The sequence below is a fragment of the Sarcophilus harrisii genome, chromosome 1, assembly GCF_902635505.1.
Source record: "Sarcophilus harrisii chromosome 1, mSarHar1.11, whole genome shotgun sequence".
In the NCBI taxonomy this organism is placed as follows: Eukaryota; Metazoa; Chordata; class Mammalia; order Dasyuromorphia; family Dasyuridae; genus Sarcophilus; species Sarcophilus harrisii.
Window position 1 is genome coordinate 74,322,019 of NC_045426.1, and position 23,685 is coordinate 74,345,703.

The window sequence follows — 23,685 nt, forward strand, 5'->3', positions numbered from 1 at the left end:
TGTGAAATGGTTTTTGTAAAAATCTGTAGTATAGGATTGCAGTACAATATTATTGATTAGTAGAAATAATGGTTATGAGAAATTCAGAGAAACATGGGGCAATTTGAATAAACTGAAATAGAATGAAATAAGAAAAACTAAAAGAACAATGTGAACAATGGATGATGTCACTGAAAAAATAATAAAAGAAAGTTGATCTCTCAGTATCTGAAAAACCAACAATGGAAGAGAGGTGGAAGACTAGTGGGACAGAATATTGGATATTTTAGAGGGTGAGATCATTGTATTCGATGTTTGTTGTTTCTGTTGCTGTTGATAACAATGAAGATAATTCTGCTGATTTTTATCTTTACTTTTTTTTTTAAGTAGGAAGAGATTTATTTGTCTGTGGGAAATGGGGAAGAATTATTAAAAATGACTGTGATATAAAACAAAAGCCATCAACAAAATTGATTTTTAAATTATTTCATAAGAATTACATGTACCAGATTTTTAAAAACACAAATTCTTAATTAGTAAGGGGTATAATTTTTTTTTACAATATTTGGCCCTCCACCCATTTCCTTGTATGTAAATTATGTTATAAGTGAATTTTTCTAAGAACATAAAAAGCTAACTAATAATTTAGATTACTGTGATACAGAATTGCTAGAGGAAAAGAGATTGTAATTAAATGTAAAGATTAAAAATCAATTTTCTGTAACTAATAAGTCATTCCAAATATCCTATATCAATTTAGCAGCTGTAATGCAAATCTAGAAAATAAACTTAACTGGAGGTATTAATCTAAATGTTTAATTCATTTAAAAGCCATTACTTTATCCATGTATAAAGTGTCAAAATGATTATGTCTTCAACTGTGGCTGTATTCAATATATTGCTTAGGCAATTAAAACTAAGACTGCTCCCAGTAAGTGGCAGACTCAATCTCAGATTGTTTAAATTTTGTTACAAAGCAGTTTTTGACAATCTTAAGGAATATTTAAGAAGATGATGGTTTATTTGATCTAGGATGAGTTATTCATAGCACATTTGATTAAAAGTATAGATTTTCTTTCACAAATTATCTAGATAATTGTTACACTTATCTTTTCATCCAGAGGCAGATATGGTATTCATCTACTCTGAATCCACTGATCAAATGCCTGCTGTGATCTAGACTTTCTAATTCCAGGGTTCTTGACCTTTCTTAATGTCTTGGACCTTTGGGTCAGTCTAGTGAAATCTATGGATCCACATAAGAATAATGTTTTAAACAGTTAAAAGAAATACGAAATTTTAGTTAAATGTTAGTGAATATAAATATGTAATTTTTCCCATCCAAATTCACAGAGTCTCCAGAAAACTATCCATCTGAATCTCAGATTAAAACCCCTACTCTAGTTCTAGGAAATATGGATGAAAATCTGTAGTATACAAGTACAGTATGCAGAAAGAAGGGAGGAAAAGAAGGAGATAAGGAGAGAGGAAGGGAGGGAGTTAAAGAAGATAAAGAAGGAGAAGGAGGATAAGGAGAAAGAGGAACAAGAAAAAGAGGGGAGGACAAGGAGAAGTTCCTCTTTTCCCCATGCAATAGCTGACCCATGTGTAGAATATGTGTTTTAGGCCACTACAATCTATCAGTTTGTAGAAATGCTTCTCATCCATTCCATTCTGGTGTCCTCTCTGACCCAGTCCTTTCAGAGACAGTGAACTATGTCTTAACCTTTTCTATTAATTTATCAATTCCCAGAATGACTTTAGGAAAAGTTAAAAGGCAAGGCTCTCTTTATGTTGCCCTTGCCTGGTGAATTGTCCAGGATGAAGAAGAGATTAAGAGTTTCATAAAGAATTCACACTTAAGCACTTAAAGCTTTCTAGGTATTGAAATATAGAGTTACACTTAAAGTCAGGATGACTATAGTTCAAAGTACTTCTAGCACTTATGTATGGGATCTCAGGCAAAGTATTTAACCTCTATCATCCTCAGTTTCTTCATCTGTAAAATGTAAAAATAATAGAACTTCCTTTATGGTAACGTTGTAAGGACAAAATGACATAGCATATTCAAATCACCTCCTAAACCTGAAAGTACTAAATACTAGCTGTTTTTGTTCAATTATTTAATTTAATCATCTCTTCTTAATAGTAACATGTTGTAGCAGTGCCAGTTTTAATTTTTCAGGACAAGTATATACCTTTGGCTGCTTAGAAGTGAGGAGAGCAAGAATAGGGAAAGAAAGACTAGAGAGAAGGAAGGGAAGAATAATCTCTCCTAGAATTCAGCCTTATCACTGTACCTGACACAAATATATAAAACTTGATAAATGCTAGTTTCTAGACTGATTAGCTAGCAGGTTCTCAGTCTACCCATCCTGCCCTTATCAACTAAGGATAAGCCATCAGTTGATAAACATGTGCCTACTTTGTTGACATAGTAGAAGCTTTAATAAATGTTTGTTGCATAGTGCTCTGTATTAGTACCAAAAAAAAAAATTAATCCTGATCTCAAAAGCTTACATTCTACTAGAACATAGTAGATAAATAAGATAATTAAATATAATTTAATTAAATGCAATCTACAACATAAAGCCAAGATGATTTCAAGGAGAGGAGGAAATAGGACTATGGGAATCAAATTATTTGTCCTTCGTTTTCAAAGCAGACCAATGGCATTACAATATGATATCTTCATTCATTCCTGAATTGTATTTAATGAGTAGAACTGCACAAACCTATGTTAAACACTACAAATATAAGAGAAGTGCTTCATAATAAGCCAATTAATATTTTCTTTTAAAAAAAAGTCATCTGCTTCTCTTCTTCTTCCATAGGCACCAAACTCCAATGGCAAGATAAAAATCAAGACAATTTATGATGGCCTGGGATGCAGTGGATGACCTTAGCATCTTCAATGTCTGACCAAGCTGTAAGGACTCCACCATGCATGCTTCAGCCACTTTCATGGCCACTGGGATAAATTGTTCCTATTTACCCATTCCACCAGGGGAAGTCTTCACATGCTAGGGGTAGATACTCGCTTAACTGGCCAAAGGGTTTGAGATCTATGAATAACCCTCAAACTGGTCTAGAATGCCTAGATAGTTTACCAAGGTGTGACCCCTGCCTGTGCTCTGGCTTCTTGGAGCTACAAGTAAGAATTAAATATCAGATAAGCAACAAAGATAGTTGGGCAATTCTGAAAAAGGCTCAAAAAGACCTCTCACCAGAGATGCTAATGCTCCTAATCATAAAAGACCTCTTAAAGAAGGTGATATAAATTGATCTTTGAAGGGAAATGTGGACTCTAAGCAAGAAAAAGGAGAATTCTAGGTTTGTGGGGAAAGTGCAATGATAAGGAAATAAGAAATGAAAGTTGTGTAGGAAAAATATTAAGCAGTTCAGTTTGATTGAACTTGCCCATTTGAGTTATCTTGTCACACCTGGTTAAATCCCACCTTCCCATCGCTTGCCTCCTTCACTTTTACTCACAATGTGTTTAAGGGAGTTAGAAGAAACCACAAAACCAGGCTCAGTGGGCTCACTGAACATTAATGTTGTAGAATAACAAATGGGCCCTCAATGAAGCAGAGCAATCCTACTCCTTGCTAACTAACTCCCAAGAAGACTCAGTATAGTGAAATGGAGGGAAATTACTTTATCTGGAGCCAGAGGCCCAAACTTCAAATCCTTGTTCTGCCATTTACTACCTTGACCTTGAGACAGTCATTTTGTATCTCTGATCCTCAGTTTCTTCATCTATAGGGAGATTGGACTAAATGATGTCTAAGATCCATTCTGGCTTTAGATATATGAAACTTTGATCCTGAAGCTTCTCACAGCACACCCTCCCCACCTCCACCTGAAGTCTTTGTATACTTCATATCACACACACACACACACACACACACACACACACACACTCGGAAGAATATAGCTCTCAAATTAATGACAATAGCTACCTGGCTCTTCCTCAAACATGACACTTCATCTCCTGACTCATGTCATTTTCCCTAGCTGTCTATCATGCCTGGAATTCTCTTCCTTCCTGTTTCTGCCTCTTAGCCTCCCTCAAATCCCAGTTTAAGTCCCACCTTCTACAGGAAGCCTCTCTTGATCTCACTTAATTCTTGTGCATTCCTATTGCTGATTATGTTTAATTTTTCCTGCATATAGCTTGTTTATGCATACTCATATTGTCTCCCCCATTAGATTGTGGAACTCCTTGAGAACAAGAACTAATTGTTCTTTTGCCTTTTTTTGTCTCCATAACATGTAGTATGATGCTAAAAATATGACTAAAATAATTGTAGTATCTTTAAAGCTCTTCACAACCTATTTTCCTTAGTACAATTTCCTTAGTTCAATTCCTAGTATATAGTAAGTGCTTAATAAATGTTTGCTGATTGATTTATAGTGCACGAAAAAGAATATGACAACCTGGAAAATTTCTCCTCAGATGGATCTAATCTTACAAGTTCTGGATAAGACAATCTAGATCCCATAGCTATTCTGGATATTCTAACTTGATAAATAAAGTAATCTCTTTGTTGAATTATGATTTTTCTCAATAATTTTCACTTCTATTACAACTACTCTCTTAAAAATTAATTACATATTGAAGGTTTTTAGACATAGGCATTTGACCTGTGGCTCATAGTTCAATTTCTTCCCTTAGGGTGTAGCCTGTAAGATATTTAGAGGGGGACAAAAACCTTAATCCCCTAGCATATCTGAATTGGTAAAAAAAGAGTACCCACTACCACTGATGTGTAACTAGTGGTCACTAAGTGTTATGGTAGTAAGCTTAGACCAATCAATAATTTTTAAGTGAAGATTATTTTAAATTTAAATTCAATTTATAATATACTCAAAATCATTTAGCAGAAATACCTTCTAACCATGGAGACAGACACTAGTAAAAAATTTGGTTGACCTTAAGCTGAAGATATTTTATGATGTTTTACTTGGACTTGGAGCATAGTACCATTCAGATTTGGAATTAAGGGATTTGCTCTGCTAGGATAGACAGGTGAATATGTATGTATATGTGTATACATGTATAAACATGCATACATAAGGACATGTATATGCATATATATAAACATGGAAAAGTCCCTTATCCCCCCTCTCTTTTTCTCTGTCTCTTTTTTCTGTATGTATATATGCATTTATGTGCACATATATTTTATATATGTGTATTTGTACATATACATGTATATATATATACATATGTGTAAAAATTCCTGAATTATAAAATTAAGGAGTTGAACTTCCCTTTCAGCTCTAAATCCAATGGCTGGTGATCCTATGATCCGCCTGTACAATTCATGTCCCCTACAATATGGTTCATTTAAAAGACTCAGATTCACTATGGTCAAAACATATTTGACCCAATCCATTTTAAAGTCAAAGAACACACAAAAGGCATAAGGACAACTAATTTAGATTATTTGAAAATTACCCAAAAATTGATGTTAAAATAACCCACCGGATAGGATGATTAACACATTCAAAACAGTCATCTTCACCTTCTGCAGAGTTGAGGCAGTAGAGGGCTTTAGGTACTTCTGGAAAAATTGACATATTTCCAAAACACTGATAAAGAAGAAAAATACTTATTAAGTGCTAATTCAAACATATAAATACTGTCCATTAAGTTACAATACTACACACTTCAAAAAAATAGTAAGATGAAGCCAAAATAGAATTGCAACATAGATGATCATCACCTCTGCACTTTCCATTGTCCTGACACACAAGAAATATAGATGACATAATTAAAATCCACAGAAAATTCCAAGTTAGCCAAGTGTTTGTCTTTGTCCAAAACTGATCAAAAAATTAACTAAATTTGAGTTTTACTTTATAAAATTCCTGAATTAAATCTCTAAATCAATACTCCAAGAGAAAATTAAAATGACTAGGTTCTTGTAGGCATATTGGGGGAAAAAAGATTATTAGCAGATTATACCAATCCAGAAAGACTTTAAGAATAATCATGGTGATGGATTTTTGTACCTACTTCCTGAGTACCATCCCAGCTAGGTTGAAAGAGACATGTCACAGAAGATTAGCAACTAAGTGATTTCTTCAGTGCCACTACAATTCATGAGGAATATCATCTACTAAGGCTTAGAGGAATTGTGATCTGCCATCATAAACAGTGCCCACAAGAATGATATCACCAATCATTTGTTATCTTAAAAAACCTTCTCAGTCTCCCTTGCCTCATACTCTTTTGAAGTTGTAAACAAGTAGAAAGTGATCAAAAGGCATAGCAAAAGAAAGAAACTTACAAACCCTGCAGGAGTAAACTTGTGATTTTTTCAAATATTTGCTTCAAAATAAACTGGTGTTATTTACTATATCAGGGATTACTATAAATTAAAAATCAATATATCAGGAACCCTTTATCAAGAATTGTACCAGATACAATACTAAATCTGATACAAGGACAGAAGTGAAACAGTCCCAGTCCTCAAGGAATTTATATTCCACAGAGAGAATTCTAGGAAGGTGGAGAGTATGGGAGATGAACAATTAATATAACTGATCAGGGATCATGGCTAATGAATTGTCCCTAAGTTGAATTTAAATAAGAAAATTATGTGAAATGAACTCATTTACTAAAGCCTTGTTCTTATTCCTCTTTAGTATTAACTTTACCCTTTTTTTGACCTCTATTTCCAGAGTCCTACCCTGTTCTCTGCATTTGTTAACAATGTTGAATTTTTTAAACTGTCCACTGAATAGTCTCTTGAATTATTGCCTAGACTGTGGTATGTTTTTCCCTACCATGTGTTCTCAGTCCTAGAGACTTAATTTCCCTTAAATTCCAATATGTGTGTGTATTGCTCGCTCTCTCTCTCTCTCTGTCTCTCTCTCTCTCTGTATGTGTGTGTGTGTGTGTGTGTGGCCAAAAGGTTACTGAATTTGGAATAAGAACACTTGGTTTCTACTATTTATTACCTGTGTGAACTTTCCCAAATGACCAAATTTTCTCTCTTTATCTATAAAAGAGAACTTTGACCAGAAACTTTTTAAAGTTTCTAAGATTGTCATCTTCTGATACTAAGGTACCTTTAGGGAGCAGAAACTTGGACAATGGGCAATACCTAAGATAATCAGTCTTTCAATTTTATAATTATATCTTGTTTTTAATTATATTTATATTGTTCAGTTTGGTCATCTATTTTATTCATTGGACCTGGCTCCAAAGAACTTTTGACTATTTCCCAAATCAAATATATTCATACAGATAAAAGACAATACCACTGAATATGTCTAAAAGAAAATACTGTAGGCTTTGAAGTGAATTTCAAAAAGAAAGTGCCAAAAAATCCTCTAAGCAATGTAAAATATTTTGAATATCACTGAAATGAGCATATGAGTTCTAAGGGTGACTATTTTGAAAGAAACAACACTTTACATCAATCAGTTGTATTTGTTTTTTTTTTTTAACTATCATACTGATTTAACACTACAGGGTCCACATAATAAATCCCCTTACAAATAACTTCCCTTGCATCTGACATTTTAGTTGGAGTACTGATTTTCCCCATTATCCCATAACTCTTATACAATACTTTTAAGTTTGCAAAGTGTTTTGTAATACATCCATTTGTTAATGTAATTTGTCAGTTCTTTATATGTGTAATTTTTATCCCATTTGATCTTTGCAACAATGATGTAAAGTGGGTGATGTTATTTTATGAATGAGAAGACTACACTGTTAGTATTTGAGCTAGGATTTGAATTCAGTCTTCCTGACTGCAAAACCAGCAATCTAGTTGCCTCTTTTATAGAGCTCCCTATTGGAATCCCTACACAATTCTCTGAATTTTATTAGTGGTATCTTCCCTGTATCTGAATTTTTTGGTACTGCTTTGTGACATGGATGTTGTAAATCCTTCTTTGTCAAATTAAGACCTGGTACTCTTTCCCCTTACCTCCAGCCTCCCTTAAGGAAAGGAAATAGTTAATACATTCTTCTGGCCCTTTCACTACCAAGAGCTTCTCAGTATCAGGACATTGTAATAATGAGATGTGAAATAAACAAGGTTCTTCCAAATAAAACAAAATTAGGTTGGTATAAACTAATTAGAATTGTATTGATTTATGACAAAGACAGAAAGTTTCCTAATGCCAGAGGAATGAAACTATTGTTTAGTGATCACATTTCTTCAGCAGAAAATAAGGTAATTGGGAGCTGGCTGTTTCCTAGAAAAATGGAACATTTTGGAAAGTCTAGAGCTGTCTTTCAGAGGGAGGAATCCATTGTTAACATATAAAAAATGATCTCACAGTCCAGCAAGGGGTTCCATATGCTTCCAAAAATGACAGTCCCACAGGCTAGCCATCTTTTCCTTCCCCTTGCTAAAGACCTAAAAGATAAGGGAAGATATGGAACATTCATGATCTCTTTCCTCAGTGGAAGAAAATAAAGAAATGGAATGATACCAAACTATTAAAGTATTATAAAAGAATAAACTCTTGCTGTAGTGAATTTAAGCTGTCATCTATCATCAATCAGAGTTAAGGAGTACTTACAGTGGAAAGAGCCCTGGATGGAACAACCTCCACTACTTACTAGAAGTGTAATCATGGGTAAATTACTTAACATCTTTGAGTCTCAAATTCTCCTTGTAGATATGAGTAAAAAATACTATAGTATTTTCATAGATTTGTTAAGAGGAACAGGTGACATAATATAGGTAATTTTGCTTTCTAGTTTTGCTGACCGAGTCCAGTACAAATTTGTTATCTACTCTTATTAGGGTCTTTCAGATTTCATAAAATATAAAACAATCAGAAGATTGACACTTAATCTCATTCCCCATATAAGCTATTCTCCAAACCTCTTCTCTCAAAATACCAGCCCATGTTCCTGTGCCTCTCAGAAGAGAATTTTGCAGAGAATGTAATCTCCTTGAGAGGGCAAGAATTGTTTCTTTGCATTCCTAGTACTTAGCATCCAGCCTGATACATAATAAGTTCCTAATTATTACATATTAAATTTAATTGAATTGTGTTTGAACTTTAAATTGAGCTCCTAATGTCTATTATTATAGTGATGCTGAATCTATCTCCTACTGGTAGAGGAAAAGTGATGGTCAACACATAGGGAGTTCACTGATGTTTCAGTTTTTAAAAAATCATTCAAATAATTTAAGGATGTTGAAAGACAGATAGTTTCAAGAATTCCCTTATACTAGAATAATTGTTTCAGGGATGCCTTTAATCTTATCACAGAAGAGATATTTATGAGTGGTAGAAATAATATAGGAGAAAAAAGATTTGCAGAGAGGTAGAGAACACTCCTAAATGGAGAACTCTTTGCTAGTATTGGAGAAGAACATGTGATAGATGCATATGTTTAGAAAAGATGTGTTAAGTAACTGAGATTTCAAAGAAAAAAATCAAGATTGCAGAGAACTAGATTAAGATGTGAAATGACAGACATATGACCTGCTGACTCAAGAAAGAGAAGAGAGATTCTAAGACAGGAGAAGATAGATTGGCTTTTCAGACTCTACTATGGTAAAAAAAAAAAAAACAAAGCTTTTCATATCAAATGAATAGATTAAAAGTTTATATTTTCCAGAGCTTTAGGACTTGCTAAATGAAATGACAATAATTAGGAGGAATTAGATGGATGAGAAAATGAATGAGGTTATCTCTGGTCATTTAGTGGGATTATGAAACATTGGTTTGACTTGTTCTGGCTGTCCCTATAGTTCAAAAGCACTTTCTCTTTCTTTCATTCATGTTTAAAGTAAGAATAACTTTAGAGATCAATACAGCTTGCCCAGGAGATCTTTCACGTACTATTCCTCCTAAATTCTCGTAGTAGATTCTCCCAGGTGGCCATTGAATGATAAAGTCCTAACTAAAGTGGATTACATCTTTAAGGATCATACATAATTTTCAGATGGAGATACTGAATAGGGGAAAGATATGAGAGGGCAATTAATGTTTTAGGAAGATCATTTTAACAATTGAGAAGAAGATGTTGGAAATTAAGTAGAGACTTGAGCCAAGGAAGATCAACACACAGGCTATGGCAGTACTTTGGACATATGGTGATGAATCTCAGTCTCTATACCTTTACACTAGATTTCTCTAACTATTGTAAGTACTACCTCTTTACTTTTAGTTCAAAATACCGCTTACTTCCTTCAAAACTAAAGTACTAGTTTTCCTTAGTCTCTTCCATTCTTCCCACCTACCCTAGTAATCCTAGCACCTTCCCTCACTAAACTATATTGTGTAACAATTGAACAGGACACGCAAAAAGCAGTAGTCACTACATGTGCACATGACTTAGCACTGAAAGAACTAGTTCCTTTCAGAATGAAGAGCATCAACATTGCTGCTTACCATTGTGTTAGAGTCCCAGGGGTCCTCAAACTTACGCCTGTGGACCAGATGCAGCAGCTGAGGACGCTTATCCCCCTCACCCAGGGCTATGAAGTTTCTTCATTTAAAGGCCCACAAAACAAAGTTTTTGTTTTTACTATAGTCCGGCCCTCCAACTGTCTGAGGGACAGCGAACTGGCCTCCTATTTAAAAAGTTTGAAGACCCCTGTAATTAGATTTTGTACTGAAGGGGTTGGTATTTTAATATGAAGAGGCATTCTCTTTTTTGATCAATGACCAGATTCAATGGAAATGACTCCACTCTTAGCCTCCCTTTTCTTCTGAAAAAGAATCCTGTTAGGACTGTTTTGAGCTGGCCACAATGTGGCAGATCAAGGACATGATGTGCCTGTAAAAAGCTAGGTTTGGGACTAATTTATGTTCTCTTTTTTTCCCTGATCTAACATTGATGTGTATCTATTTTGAGAAGGACATATAAATGAGAGATCCAGAGGAGTCTAGGTCCTTTTTATTGTAGCTTCTTGGCAGCAAAAGAAATTCAGAATCAGCTAGATGACACAATGGATACAGTACCAGCCCTGAAGTCAGGAGGACCTGCCTTCAGATCTGACCTCAGAGAGTTAACACTTCCTTGCTGTGTGACCCTGGGCAAGTCACAAACCCAATTGCCTCAACAAAACAAAAAAAAAACCTCAGCAACTCTTCTAGCACCCAACCATTAAATAAGAAAGAGTCCACATGAGCATTATTTTGTCTGACAATATTGTTTGAGCAGTGCAGAACTGAGGTAAACTATGAAATATCTCTTCAGCAGTCCTACGTGCTACTTTATATTTGAAAAAAGTTTAAGTATCAGCCTCTCAAATGATTAAAAATGTAGTTACAAGTATGTTAATGATCTTTATGTCTTGTTCCTATAAGTTTTAAGTCTTTTGTGTCTTTTAATATTTCGTTTGTGTGTAAATATCTCTGATACATGAATCAATTGTATTTCTATTCAGTAACAGCTTTCTATTCCACCTTCTGCAACTTAGGCTTTTAGGAAATCCTAGACATAAGTCACAATCTAAATTTTAAGCAATTTCTTTCCAAAGCACTGAGTAAGAAACCTAACAAGTGGAAGAGTGTGAGAAACGTAAGCCTACCCTTTCTATAATTAGAAGCCAGGTTTCTCCAGGATTGAATCCAGCCCAAGTCCAGAGCTAAAAGGTGATCCTCAGAGAAAGAGAAAAGAACTCCTTGGGCTCAGCATCAACTCTTAATGATTTATGTTATTTTCATTCTATATATGTAGTTGCTTGTACAATGCTTGTCATATAATAGGCATTTAGTAAATCCTTATCAATAATGCAAATAGGAACAATTCCCAACTTAATGAAACTAGCAATAAAAACTTACATTTACACATTGGTTTACAGTTATGAAATACTTTCTGTACATTTGTAGCCCACACATTATTTTAATTTTTCTGCAAAATAATGTTATTTATAAGATATAATCTATCCGATTTTTATATAGTTATGCTTTATTTTTATATCTTGAAAAGTAATAGCTGTTATAAATTATGAAAGAAAAAATACCTTTGATTTTGCAGTGGTCCTTTTTGCCAGTATCTTGCCAGGGAAACTATTCTTTTAATGGACTTTTCAAAACATGATGAAGGTTTGAAGGTAAGTGGAAAATCATTCTTTTCTCTTTTATTGTTGTTTAGTAGTTTTGACATCACACCTTTTTCAGTAGTTACATTAACAGAAGTCTCCCAAGTGAATGGGAGTAAAGCTTTTGTAGAATGTCTCCACTGTGAGCGGTGTAAAAGTAGCCATTCCATCCAGAGAGCTATTTTATTTAATGCAACTGCAATTGCTTTTTCAAGTTGCTGGTGGGTCATGTTGTGAATGGTAGAGCTGTAAGAAAATAGAGCCTTACTGAATTCTCCTCTAGAAACACTCAGCATCTTCCCAGTGCTTTCTATGGCTTGATAAAGATTGTTTAGATGCTGTGCAAATGTTGGCAGATTAACTATATCCCTGCCACCCTCCTGTAAATTATTCTCTAAAGCTTCTAAGGATAGAGCAATCACCACTTTCAAGTTAGGCCCACTTTCCCCGACTGTTCTAAAACAACCAAAAAAGTACCATTTTGTAAAAAAAATCTTTCCCACTTTGTATCCCAAAGACAATGACGGGAGGAATTCAGATAAGAAATTCACCTGGTAAGTGAGGTTTGTTTATTGGCACCAAACAATCAAGAACTTCTCCCATTATAGTTTTAGTAACTGGCTAAAGTTTGGTTTGCATTTTTAAAAGCTAATACAAGATGCTCTAACTCTACAGAAAAATTTTTTGAATTGATTACAAACACAGCAATTTCTTTTATAATCTCAGAAATGTTTTTATATTGTCTTAGATCTAAAAGGGGACGAGTTGATTTATTCAGAGGTTTGGCTTCTTTGACAATAATGGGTTTAATCTCAATAGTCTAAGAGCAGACATCCAGCAATGGCTTCAGCAAGCTTTCTATTTCTTGGTAACTTAAAACTTCTAAATTCCTTATAGAAGTTATATCATCTACCACATTGTGAACAGCTTCTTGCAAAAAAAGAATAGCATATGTTAACTTTCCCTTGTCTATGAAATGAAGTGAGTTTCTAAAACAGTGGCCACTTGAGTTGAAACTTTCTTATACAGAGTAAGGAATTTAAATATGGCATCTATTGATAGAAAAAAATCTCTTAACTTCTTGCCCGTCTGCAACAAAGTTCTTAAAACCTGAGACATTTCCAAAAAACCTTTTGAAATATCCTTTTCTCCATAGGCAATTAATTATATCTAGTAATTGCATGGTCATTTCTATTACCTTTCTCTCTTTTGAAGTGAAAACATTATCTACAAAGATCACTAATTCTGTTAAATTAGCAAGAACAACTTGGAGTGTAGAGGGGAAAGTATGTAATTCATTAATATGATAGCTAAAGATAATATCCATGAGGCTAGCTATTTTTGCAAAATTTTTTCTCACAAGTTGAATTACAATATATAGATCTTCACTGCATTCTATAAGGTCCTCAAAATTATCCAATTTGGATAATAAATGAGTCTTATTCCTAACCAGCTCAACATCATTTTCAATGTATTTCTTGAAAGGATATCTTAAAATAACACCGAACAAATCTCTGATGACCTTAAGCCCTTGTTGAAAACCAAAACAAATAAACCATCTTCTAAAATGAATGAGTCTTTGATTAGATCGTAAATCTTTTTTTTCTTAAATTGGAATAGTTGCTTTGTAATCTGCTTTCTTCCCTAAGGTTAGTAAATGAACATAGTTTCAGAAGATCTAAAATTTTGTCCTTTGAAGCAATACAGAAAAAAATAATAGGACAAATATTTAAATACAGTCAAAATCTTCAAAGATTTCCACAAAAATATGTATTTCTGAAAGGAGGTGAGGCAGTTATGTACCAAGAATGAAAAACAATATTGAGACATCCCAAGTGCTACACTAATAAATTCATGTTATCAAAAAAACCAGAAAAATATCTCTAGTCATTCAATGACATCTCCATGGAGGATTTATGGAAAGATGAAGATGAGAACTTGAGAAAATTTGAAGGACTAATAACTTTATTCTAGGATGGAACAGCTCTATTGAAGAGATCACATATCCATCTAAGTATTTTTTAAAATGGATCAAATGGTCTGAAGTATATGATAAAATTCTTTAGATAATTTAATTATATATTTATTACAAATAAATCATATTAATTGCAGTATGTACATACACACACATACATATACATACTGATCTCATTTAGTCACAGTATTTTAAGTGCTCTTTATAAGTATTGTACAGTTTCAAAAAATTGAGTCAAATTAAAAGTTACTTGGTGGAAAGTTTGAGAATAATTGGCTTTTCCTTCCAGAATTTCAAAAGACTTCTTCAAAAGAAAAAAGATTAAACTATGGGTCTTTAAAGGACAATAGGATCATTTTTGTTTTGCATTTCAATACATGTATTACAATGACTTCACTTGAATGAAGCTCTGAATTTGTTTTCCCTCATTCATTAATGGAAAGTCAAGGCAACTATATAGAATTACAGAAAGATTTTATACTTTTTTTAGAAGGTAGATCTTTGATTGTATAAAGGAAAAGAAGATCGAGATAGGCTACTCTTCTATAATTTATTATTACAAAGTAATTTGCCTGGCGTTATAAAAGTTGGTATGGGTGAGAGGAAGGATTAGAATAAATGTCTGCCTGACAAGTCTTAACTCAGACTCTTCATTGTTCATTGACTCTTTGGCCACGCTGTCTCATACACATTTAAAATTAAACTTTTGTTTTTTGAATGGAAGAATTCATTTTTCACTTCCACATCAAGGTATATTAGATAATGATAATAATTTTTAAACAAGGGAAATCTCTGAATGAGCTATAAAGTCTTTAGAATTAAGAATGACAGATTTGCTAGTAGCTGAGGCTCACCAAAATTATATAACCCCATATTTTTGATAAACCAATATCTACTCCCATGTAAAATTCATTTTTAAGATGACATAATAGCAAATAGACAATCATATTTAGTGTAACATCTTTGTTAATGCAGTTTGAACAGAATTCACAAAATAAAATCTATTCCAGAAAATATAGTGTACCAGAGAAAATCATACTCATACTCACTTCATTGCAGGGATTATATGTGTATATAAGTCATCCAGCAAGGCAGATGTTTTATTCTCAAATTTTCCTTTTGGTAGAAAGAAGAATTTTTGAAAAAATTGCTTCAACAATTCCATTGTGCTGCTTGCGTGAAGAGAGAGATTTCCCTTATTATTTTCAAACTGTGTATAGTTAAATACCAGATCAATGAAGTCCATTATTGGAAGGTCAGTGTCATTGAAATTCAGGGCTGCTTCCAGAGAACTCCAAACAAAGTTATTGATTGCACTAATCTGACTGCTTTCAAAAAGAAATTGAGCAACAGAGAAATTAGCTTTTTTTTCTAGGTTTAACAAATGAGCAAAAAATGTAGCATTAATGTTTTCTTCTCTAGAAATATTCTTGAAGTGTTCTAGAAAGTTTGTAATATCATCAATGCCCAGTGTCCTAGCAAAAGAGAAACTTTCATTGGACAAAACAAGGACCAATGTATCTATTATTGTAGAGAAATTTCCATTTGTATATGCTTGGAGCAAATCTTTAGGAAGTAATGTAAGGTTTTCAAGGAATCTAGTCTCGTGTGGAAATGAAGAATTAAATTGTTTCAAAAAATAAGAAAGTGGCAATGTTGTATTTTGATCAGGCAGTGATTTTATTATTTGAAGTGCTTGTTTGAATAAAGAGAATATATACTTAATACTAAAATTCTTCCATAGGTCTTGCACAGATCTCTCTGACTCAAGCCATAAGGTTACAAAGTTGTTAATAATGTTGCTATTACTAGTCTTATCAAAACTTAGTAATTTTTTTAAAAGATCATTCATTTGTTTTGCTTTAGAATATAAATACCCTGAAGGAGATAAAGTCAGGTTTTCCGCACTAAAACTAGAGACTAATTTTGTCCATCTTTTCAAATTTGTGATAATTTGGTTTAGAATTGCTGTTTCTTTGTCCACATTCCAATGGTGTATCTTGTTCAGACCTGTAAAGTGTTTCAAAATATTTTTAACTGAAAAAGCCCTTGTGAAGTTCAGTTTTTTTAGCTTTGCTATGACTCTCAAAGCAATCCATTTCCCTGGGACAACTGTACAATGTACGGAGTCACTAACGTTGCTTGATTTTTCAGAAGATAAAATGTAGGGTGATACCTTGTACCAAAACCTTTGAAGCTCTTTCAGAAGTGAATTATTAACATGGAAGACCTCAGAAAAATTCATAAGAATGGAATTCCATGCTGCTAATTCATGAAAGAAACAGTATACCGTGTGAGTTGTCTCTATCTTTAAACTCTCATTTGAACATTGTAAATCTTCTTCCAAAGGCATCAGCTGGAGATGATAAAACAGATCAGTCATCTTGTTATACAGCAAAGGGTGCGCAGACTTGTGTATGTTACACTTTTCTATTATTTTATCTTTGCGAAGTTGTAGAGTTGAATGGTTTGAGCACCAAGTTATAGGAAGACAACTTAAAGCTTCTGCAGCAATATTTGGTTTTTCTATAACCAACTCTGTTATGTCCAAAAGTCCTTTTATGGCACTTGTAAAATCCTCCTTAGTGACAGTAAAAATGCTAATTCCATGAGCCAATGTGAAGTTATAAACCTCCAGTAGGGCCTCAGTAATGTTCTTATAAGCTATTCTCTGTAAAAGTCTCACTAAATCAGGAAGCATATAATAGGCATCTACTACTGCATCAACTTCATCTTTAGGAAATAAACGTGAGAGTTGCCACAGATGGTTAACATTCCAAGAATGTGAGCTATGTACAAAAGTCTTCATTAATCCAATTAATAAATCAATCCCTGAATTTCCATCCTCCGAAGCACTGATATTCTTTAGAAAATCCCCAAAACCCCCACTAATTTCTTCAAGTTGATCTACCAAAAGTTCTATATCTGCATTCTTGAGGTTGTGTACCAGAGTGCTGATCTTCTTCAAAACTTTCATATTCCCTGAATTTTGTGGAATGTTAGAAAGAACAGATGGCAATAAGGAATTCATTACATCCCTTGCCAGTTGAATATCAAGACCTATTGCTTTCATAATTGCATGGATTGATGAAGTTTGCAGATCATGAGAAAGGTTAAATGCAAAATAACTTGCTAAATTTTGAATTGAATCACTTAGCAGATTAGCACTCTTTTCCATTGGCAAATTCATAAACACTTTTAAAACTTTTCTGATGTCAGATGTATTATCTTCTAAAATTTTAAGAGTAATATTTTTCACAAGTTTTTGAATTTCACTCAAGAATTTTATTGATTCTAGCCATACAATCTGGAATTGGTTAGAAGTGTTATCTGATTTTTCTAAGGCTCTTATAATTAATTCAGTAAAATTTTTCAATTTTATGTCTGATGAATTTTCTAAGGTTCTTGGTAAATTATCAAGAACTACTCTGATATAGTCTTCTGAATTATTTAAAATCATTGATATAAAGTCAAGCATTGGCATCTTTTCTTTTTCAAACAATGAAGTTATTATAATTTTTACAAAGTTAGTTACATTTCTAAAGTAAACAGCCAGACAATGCATATCTGAATTATTCAAAGGACATAGAGGTTTTATTGAATTTAATATGAAAGTGACAAAATCTAAAATCTTTCTCACTGCGATTTTTGTGCCATTAACATTTTTTGAAGATAAAAATGATTCTAAAAAGTCCTGTGAGTGGTCAAATGAAGTAGTATTATATTTGATACCTAAATTTCTGATTATATCTATACATGCACTACAACTTTCTAGTCTACTACTTATGTCTTCAGAGGTTAAAATGGAATTTAAAATTGCCAACACACTTAATAATTTTTGTGAAGTGTTTTTCAAGGCTAAATCACTTTCCATAATTAAATTGGTAATATTCTGTAAAATGCCAGCACAAGACAATAAATCTTGGTTATAGGATATATTTCCAAGGAATCTTGTTGTCTCCTGTAAAACAGTAAAGGCAATTTCATATTCTTCTCCAGAGCCTATTAGAGAATTTCTGTCTATATTTCTTGTTGTATTGCTTAACTCCATGAAAATTTCAAACAGAGAGTAAAAAAACTTTCTGCTAATATTAATATTTAATGGGAATTCTTTTAATTTGAGCATTGCATTTTCCAGTGTCAAAAGGGATTTCTCTATTTTTTCTGCATTTAGTGATTTCATGATGGTTAATGAATTGTCTAGCACAGATGAGAGACTAGCAAGGGTATTCCAATTTCTGGCATCATCATCTTGAACTATAATTTTTAAAAAACGTTTGATAAGTCTTATAGGAACATGGTCAGGAAATGTTGTCTGGCATGCTTCAAAATGTTCTGAACTATTTCCCAATTGAGAAGAAAGTATCCTGAGGCCAAACTGGAGAGAAGAAAAAAATTTAGAATCAAACTTTAAGACTTGAGACATAGTACCCCAGATTTCATACCACACTTGGACCCATGAAAAGGTACACTGCATAGCTAAAGATTCATTAATGACAATATTTTCTGTTAGATTTGAAAGCATTTGGATCCAAGGAAGGATTAGAAAATTTCTCACACCCATTGACCAATTCAAAGAGGGAAGTTTATCATCCAAATAAAAGCACTGGTTATCTAAGTGTCCAGAATTGTTGAAAAGTTGATTCAGATAGTGAAGTAAAGACATTCGAAAAGTTTCATCTCTTTCGAGCAACCGTTTCAGACTCATCAGAGTTACATGTATCATTTTTGTTTCTTGGCCTCCTTTAGGAATCAGAGATTTGAGTTGAAGTCCCAGATAGTTATAAACTGAAAAAAGCTTTTCGCAAAGTGATTCTTCAGAGATGCGATCTAGAAATCTTGTAACTTCAGAGAGAAATTCAAAAGTTTTGTGAATGTCTTGAAAATTAAACTCCTTGATAATAGCCGAAATGGTTCTTGAAATCTGAATAAAGTACGTTAACAAAGACTTTCTATTCTGAAAACTGGAGATGAACTGATAAATGTCTTGGTAAATTGAAGAATATAATTGAAGAATTACAACAGAATCCTTATCCTGAAAGACATTTTGATAGATTTGAGTCAAAATGTTTTCTAAGTACTGTTTTTGAGAAACAGAAAATGATGAGGAAAGCATAGATATGTTCCGAAGGGCATAAACTGTATTCAGGGCTGCTGTGACTTGTTCTTGTGCAAGTAATCCAAGCTCATGGAGACTACTTATGACAATTTCACTTAAATGTATAAAATCCAAGTTTAAATTTTTTGACTCAGATAAATTATGGAAATTCAGAGAAAAGTTGACATTTTTTCCAAGAACGTTCAGATTTTCTGGAATGGGCAAATTTAAAAGAGTTGATAAAGTTTCCAATTTGTCTTTTTCTGTTTTGGGGATGCCATACATCCATAGTTCTAAAAGTTTAGGATTAATTTCATAAAGAATTAATTCTAAGATTCTCAAAAATCCTTCAGAATCATTCCTTTTCCAGAATCTTGTAATAACTTGAATTTTCTCTATAACATCCTTACTTAATTCAGAAAGTTTTTTAGTAGTGAGAGAAGGTGGTTCAGCCTCTGAAGTTTTAGAAGTATTTATCCACCAAAGAGTCTTATTCCAGATAATTTCAGTGAGGTTTGCAAGGTTCTGGAATATGGGAGGATCCGATGAAACCAAAGATCTAGGTAGTATCATTTTTTCAATAAAGTCTACAAAGGATAGCCAAAAGGTTGTTATTTCATCTTCATAGGAATGTGATTTCCGTTCCATCTCCAGAAGATCCTTAGTATACATCAAAATCCTGAAATATTAAAACACAAATGTTTTTAATGTTATCAAGTTTCAAATATGCTTATAGCAACCCAGAATGAATTTCCATATACATATCTTCAATGTTACAGAGATAAGAATTTTGCAAATATTTTAGTTTCACATCTTTAATTTAAATGTTCTTGCCATTAAAGAAAACAATTATTTTAAAATAGTAAAGCTTGTTTAATGCCTGAAGTTAAAAGATAACAATTTAAAATATTGGTAAATTTTCCATTCCAGTGCAACAATGAGATCTAACTTTTCAATAATTCTTAGGAACCTTTATTGTTTGTTGTTGTTGCTATAGTTAGGCCCAAAGGATGAATAATAAGTCATTCTCAGAAGAAATAATTCACCTCTGTAGCAACCAATTTGCTCATGTTCAAAAAATAAGTTATCTAAGTATCTATGTAGTTACTGGATAGCAAAGATATCAAACTCAGGGTTCACCCATGAGTCTACAAAACTCCCAATGCAACCACAAACTAGATTAAAATATAATTAGGGAAATGTTTAACAAAATAAGTAAAAATACAATGCAACATTGACAATGTTAATCTTGTGCTTGTATAAGTAAATGCATGCCCTGGCAGGAATGCATTTCTCTTTAAATCTGAGATTTGATCAAACTCTTTGAGTTTGAGGATACTAGAGTGCAGGGCAGTATATACTTCTAAATTTAATCTTCTGTATCAAAACCATGTTTATATGACCATAAATATCCCTTAAAAGTTCTTTTTATCTTATAAAATCAAATCCCTTGATCTAACCAACAGTTCTTCTGCATCTCCAAAGGGAATCCTGGGAAGACCCTGAAAGTGAATAATGAAAACTTACCAAGACATTGACATCCTTGGAGACTTGTACAAATTTTTCAAAAATGCAAAGTAGGTATCAGTGAAGGCTTTCCAATCTAGTTTTTCTCCATTACAAGGGGATTTTTCAGAAGTAGCTACATGGAAAATTAATTTCAGAATTTGACTTTTAATATAAGAAACAGCAAACATCTAGAGTAAAAAGTGTAGGATTATTTTCCTTCTATTGGGGAGTCTAATAACTAAAAATAGGAATGTTGAAAACTATTTTGAGTCTGAAAAAATTATTTATAATCTAGATTATAACACTATAACATCATAATTGAGTCCATAAGAATTACCTGATCTGTCCCATACAAATGAAAGAATAAACTACCTCACTGACAAAGATGTCCCTAATTATATATCCTACTACTAAAATTAATCAGTGGGACTGAATTCAAGAATTTATCTAAACTGTTTTGTCTTGCAAATGAAAAACCTTCCAAAAATCATTTTCTGTAGAGGGCTGAAACTCTGAAAAAGGTATGCTTGAATCAGAAAACAGAGCACTTAAGGCTAATTACCTATTTGATGTGAGACAATTACTCTATTAGCATATGTTTGGATAAACGGCTCTTCTCACTGTTTGGTGCTTACTAAATGTTTGGTGTTAAGATAATTATAGGCAAAGATTTGAGGACTGGGCTAGAGAGGGGCCAGAGTGTCACTTTGCAGCAGGAAGAGGAGAAGAGAGGCTGGCAACTCTGGATTTGAGAATCCAGGATTCTGCTTGGCTGCCTCTTTCACTTCTCCCCCTAAATACCAAGGACTTTGATTAATCCTGACTCTGGCTGACCCTGAAACTCTCCAGAGAACTAGCCCACACTTCACAATTTTCTATATAGCACCAAGCAAAACTTCCTCTTTAATTACTCTCTTACTCCAGAAATAAGAATACAGTAGTAATTCTTTTGTTATGTGACTATATATATATATATATTTAATTCTCATCAATCAAAGAATGACTACTGGAAGGAATTCTTATACTGAGGTCTGTGTATTTGTGTGTGTGTGTGTGTGTGTGTGTGTGTGTGTTTATATATGTAACTACTTTATATATCTTTGGTTTTCTTTGTAATTCATGCATTTTATTTTATGCAATTAAAAATATTATATAGAGAAAAGTCTTTAGGCTTGCTAAGACTGCCCAAGGAGATATGTGTTTAATAATGTTAGTTGACTTTCATTTTTTAATTATACATTATTATGCCATAGTTCTCTTTTATTGTCCTGACTCATTATCCCTAATCATCCTGATCCAGTCCTGACTCAATTTCTCTGTTTCTCTAATTGTTCTGCTTCAGTTTATAATTATCAGCTCAAAGCTCAGTCCTACAAAACCTCCTCTCCCTCTTTATCAGAATATTTGATAAGGATAAAAGATTTTATGTTTTAGAATATCAGAATGTCTCTCCCCATTGCAAGCTACTGGAATGTCAGATACTGTCTTATCAAGATGCTTCTCCCCATGTCTGGGGTGTCTCCCCTTATTATATCATCCCTCTCCAGAGGTTCACCCCACCCTGTCAGAGGTCTGTTCCCGCTCTCAGTACCCAGACTCTGCCCCTGCCTCAGTATACCCCCTGAGTCTGAGCCATCTGTATATAGATCATTGAGAACTCACATTGTTTGCTGGATTTTTGGAAACAATAGTCTCATTCAGCCCTGGGACCAAACCATGGATCCATTTGGTTCCAGTAAATCTTTCCCTTTTAATAAATTATTAAATACTCTCTAATCTCTATCTTGCCTCAGTTTCTCCAGATTAAAACATGAGAATCAATCAGAGAGATGTCCCTTATTCTCTTTCTTGAACGAGATGGTCCAGGCTTGTAATTTCATCATTGTAGAGAATGAGGGCAAGTGATTTCTCCAAGATCACATCATTAATAATCAATAGGACTAAATTTTGAACCCTGAAATTGAAGCTTCAAATTTAGTTTTTTTTTCTTCCATATTCTTTTCCATCTTACCATATTATTAAATATCAAAACATTCTTATGTTAAAACTTGATCTACTTTTTGGCTTACCAGATACACTTCTTTGTAAACTTTCTTGCTTATTCATGTAATGAGCAAATTCACATGTTTTCCTGAAAAATTCTGTTAAGTTTTTCCAGGAATTATTTTGTTCCAGAGCAAATTGAATTTCTTCCAATATATGGAAAACCCTAGAAATTAAAATGAATTCTTATAAGGCAAACAAATTAATTATAGTCTTATAAAGAAAGATGTTTTAATCACTACCATTTGAACTTGATTGGTACCTTCCTTCATCCTCATTTGCCTCATTAAACATTAATTTGGCTATGGCCAGGATGGCAAAAATATGACACTTTGTTCTTGATGATTTAAATGTCTATATAATTATGTGAGAAGGACTCCACATAATTTGTCTTCATAAATCCAACAGTCATTTAGAAAATGTTTACTGAATTAAGGAATAAGGAAAAGCTTCATGAAAATATGGCATTTAAAGAGAATTAATGGGAATTCAGTAGGTAGAAATCCAAAGGAAGGACATTTCACTTTAAAAGCATGGGCAAAGGCTACTTAGGAAATAGCATATAGTAAGTTTGACAAAAGGGTGGGATAGAGATAAATGAATAGCTGGAGATATGTCTGGAATAGCAAGCTCTGGACATATTGTGGAAAGCTTTGAATGTTATGCTTAATTTAAACCTGTGGAAGCAATTTTTTTTAAAAAAATCTTCTATTTAGTTCAATTGAAGATTTTAAGAAATAAATATTTCTCCAATCTAAAGTCCTCCTCATTATCTTCATCCTTGTTGTGCTCATCATGAATAGGCATTTATTAAAAACTTTTTGTATGTCAGATATTATCATAGTTATTGTCCTTTGTTCTCAAAGAGGAGCAAAAAGGCATCACTATATTAGGGTAAGGTTATAGTGTGTCCTGGTATGGCTGATCAGGCTAATAAAAGCTCAAATTTCTCTGCCACAAGTCAGGCACACATAATCTATTTGAATATTTGGAGTGGATTCTCTAACTTTGCATATCTCTTATTTCTTTTGAGCTACTTC

At 33.2% G+C, this 23,685-nt stretch overlaps 1 protein-coding gene across 1 annotated transcript in view; it reads right to left on the reverse strand.

The window, feature by feature from the left end:
* ABCA13 (ATP binding cassette subfamily A member 13) overlaps positions 1-23,685 on the reverse strand; it is a 504,928-nt gene that overhangs the window by 368,514 nt on the left and 112,729 nt on the right. Inside the window, exons 15-19 of the mRNA XM_031957225.1 lie at positions 22,672-22,811; positions 20,621-20,735; positions 15,045-19,772; positions 11,943-12,266; positions 5,471-5,577 (exon numbers count right to left, since the gene is read on the reverse strand). Of these exons, the coding sequence (XP_031813085.1) occupies positions 5,471-5,577; positions 11,943-12,266; positions 15,045-19,772; positions 20,621-20,735; positions 22,672-22,811 (5,414 nt within the window). The remainder of the gene's footprint in view (positions 1-5,470; positions 5,578-11,942; positions 12,267-15,044; positions 19,773-20,620; positions 20,736-22,671; positions 22,812-23,685) is intronic.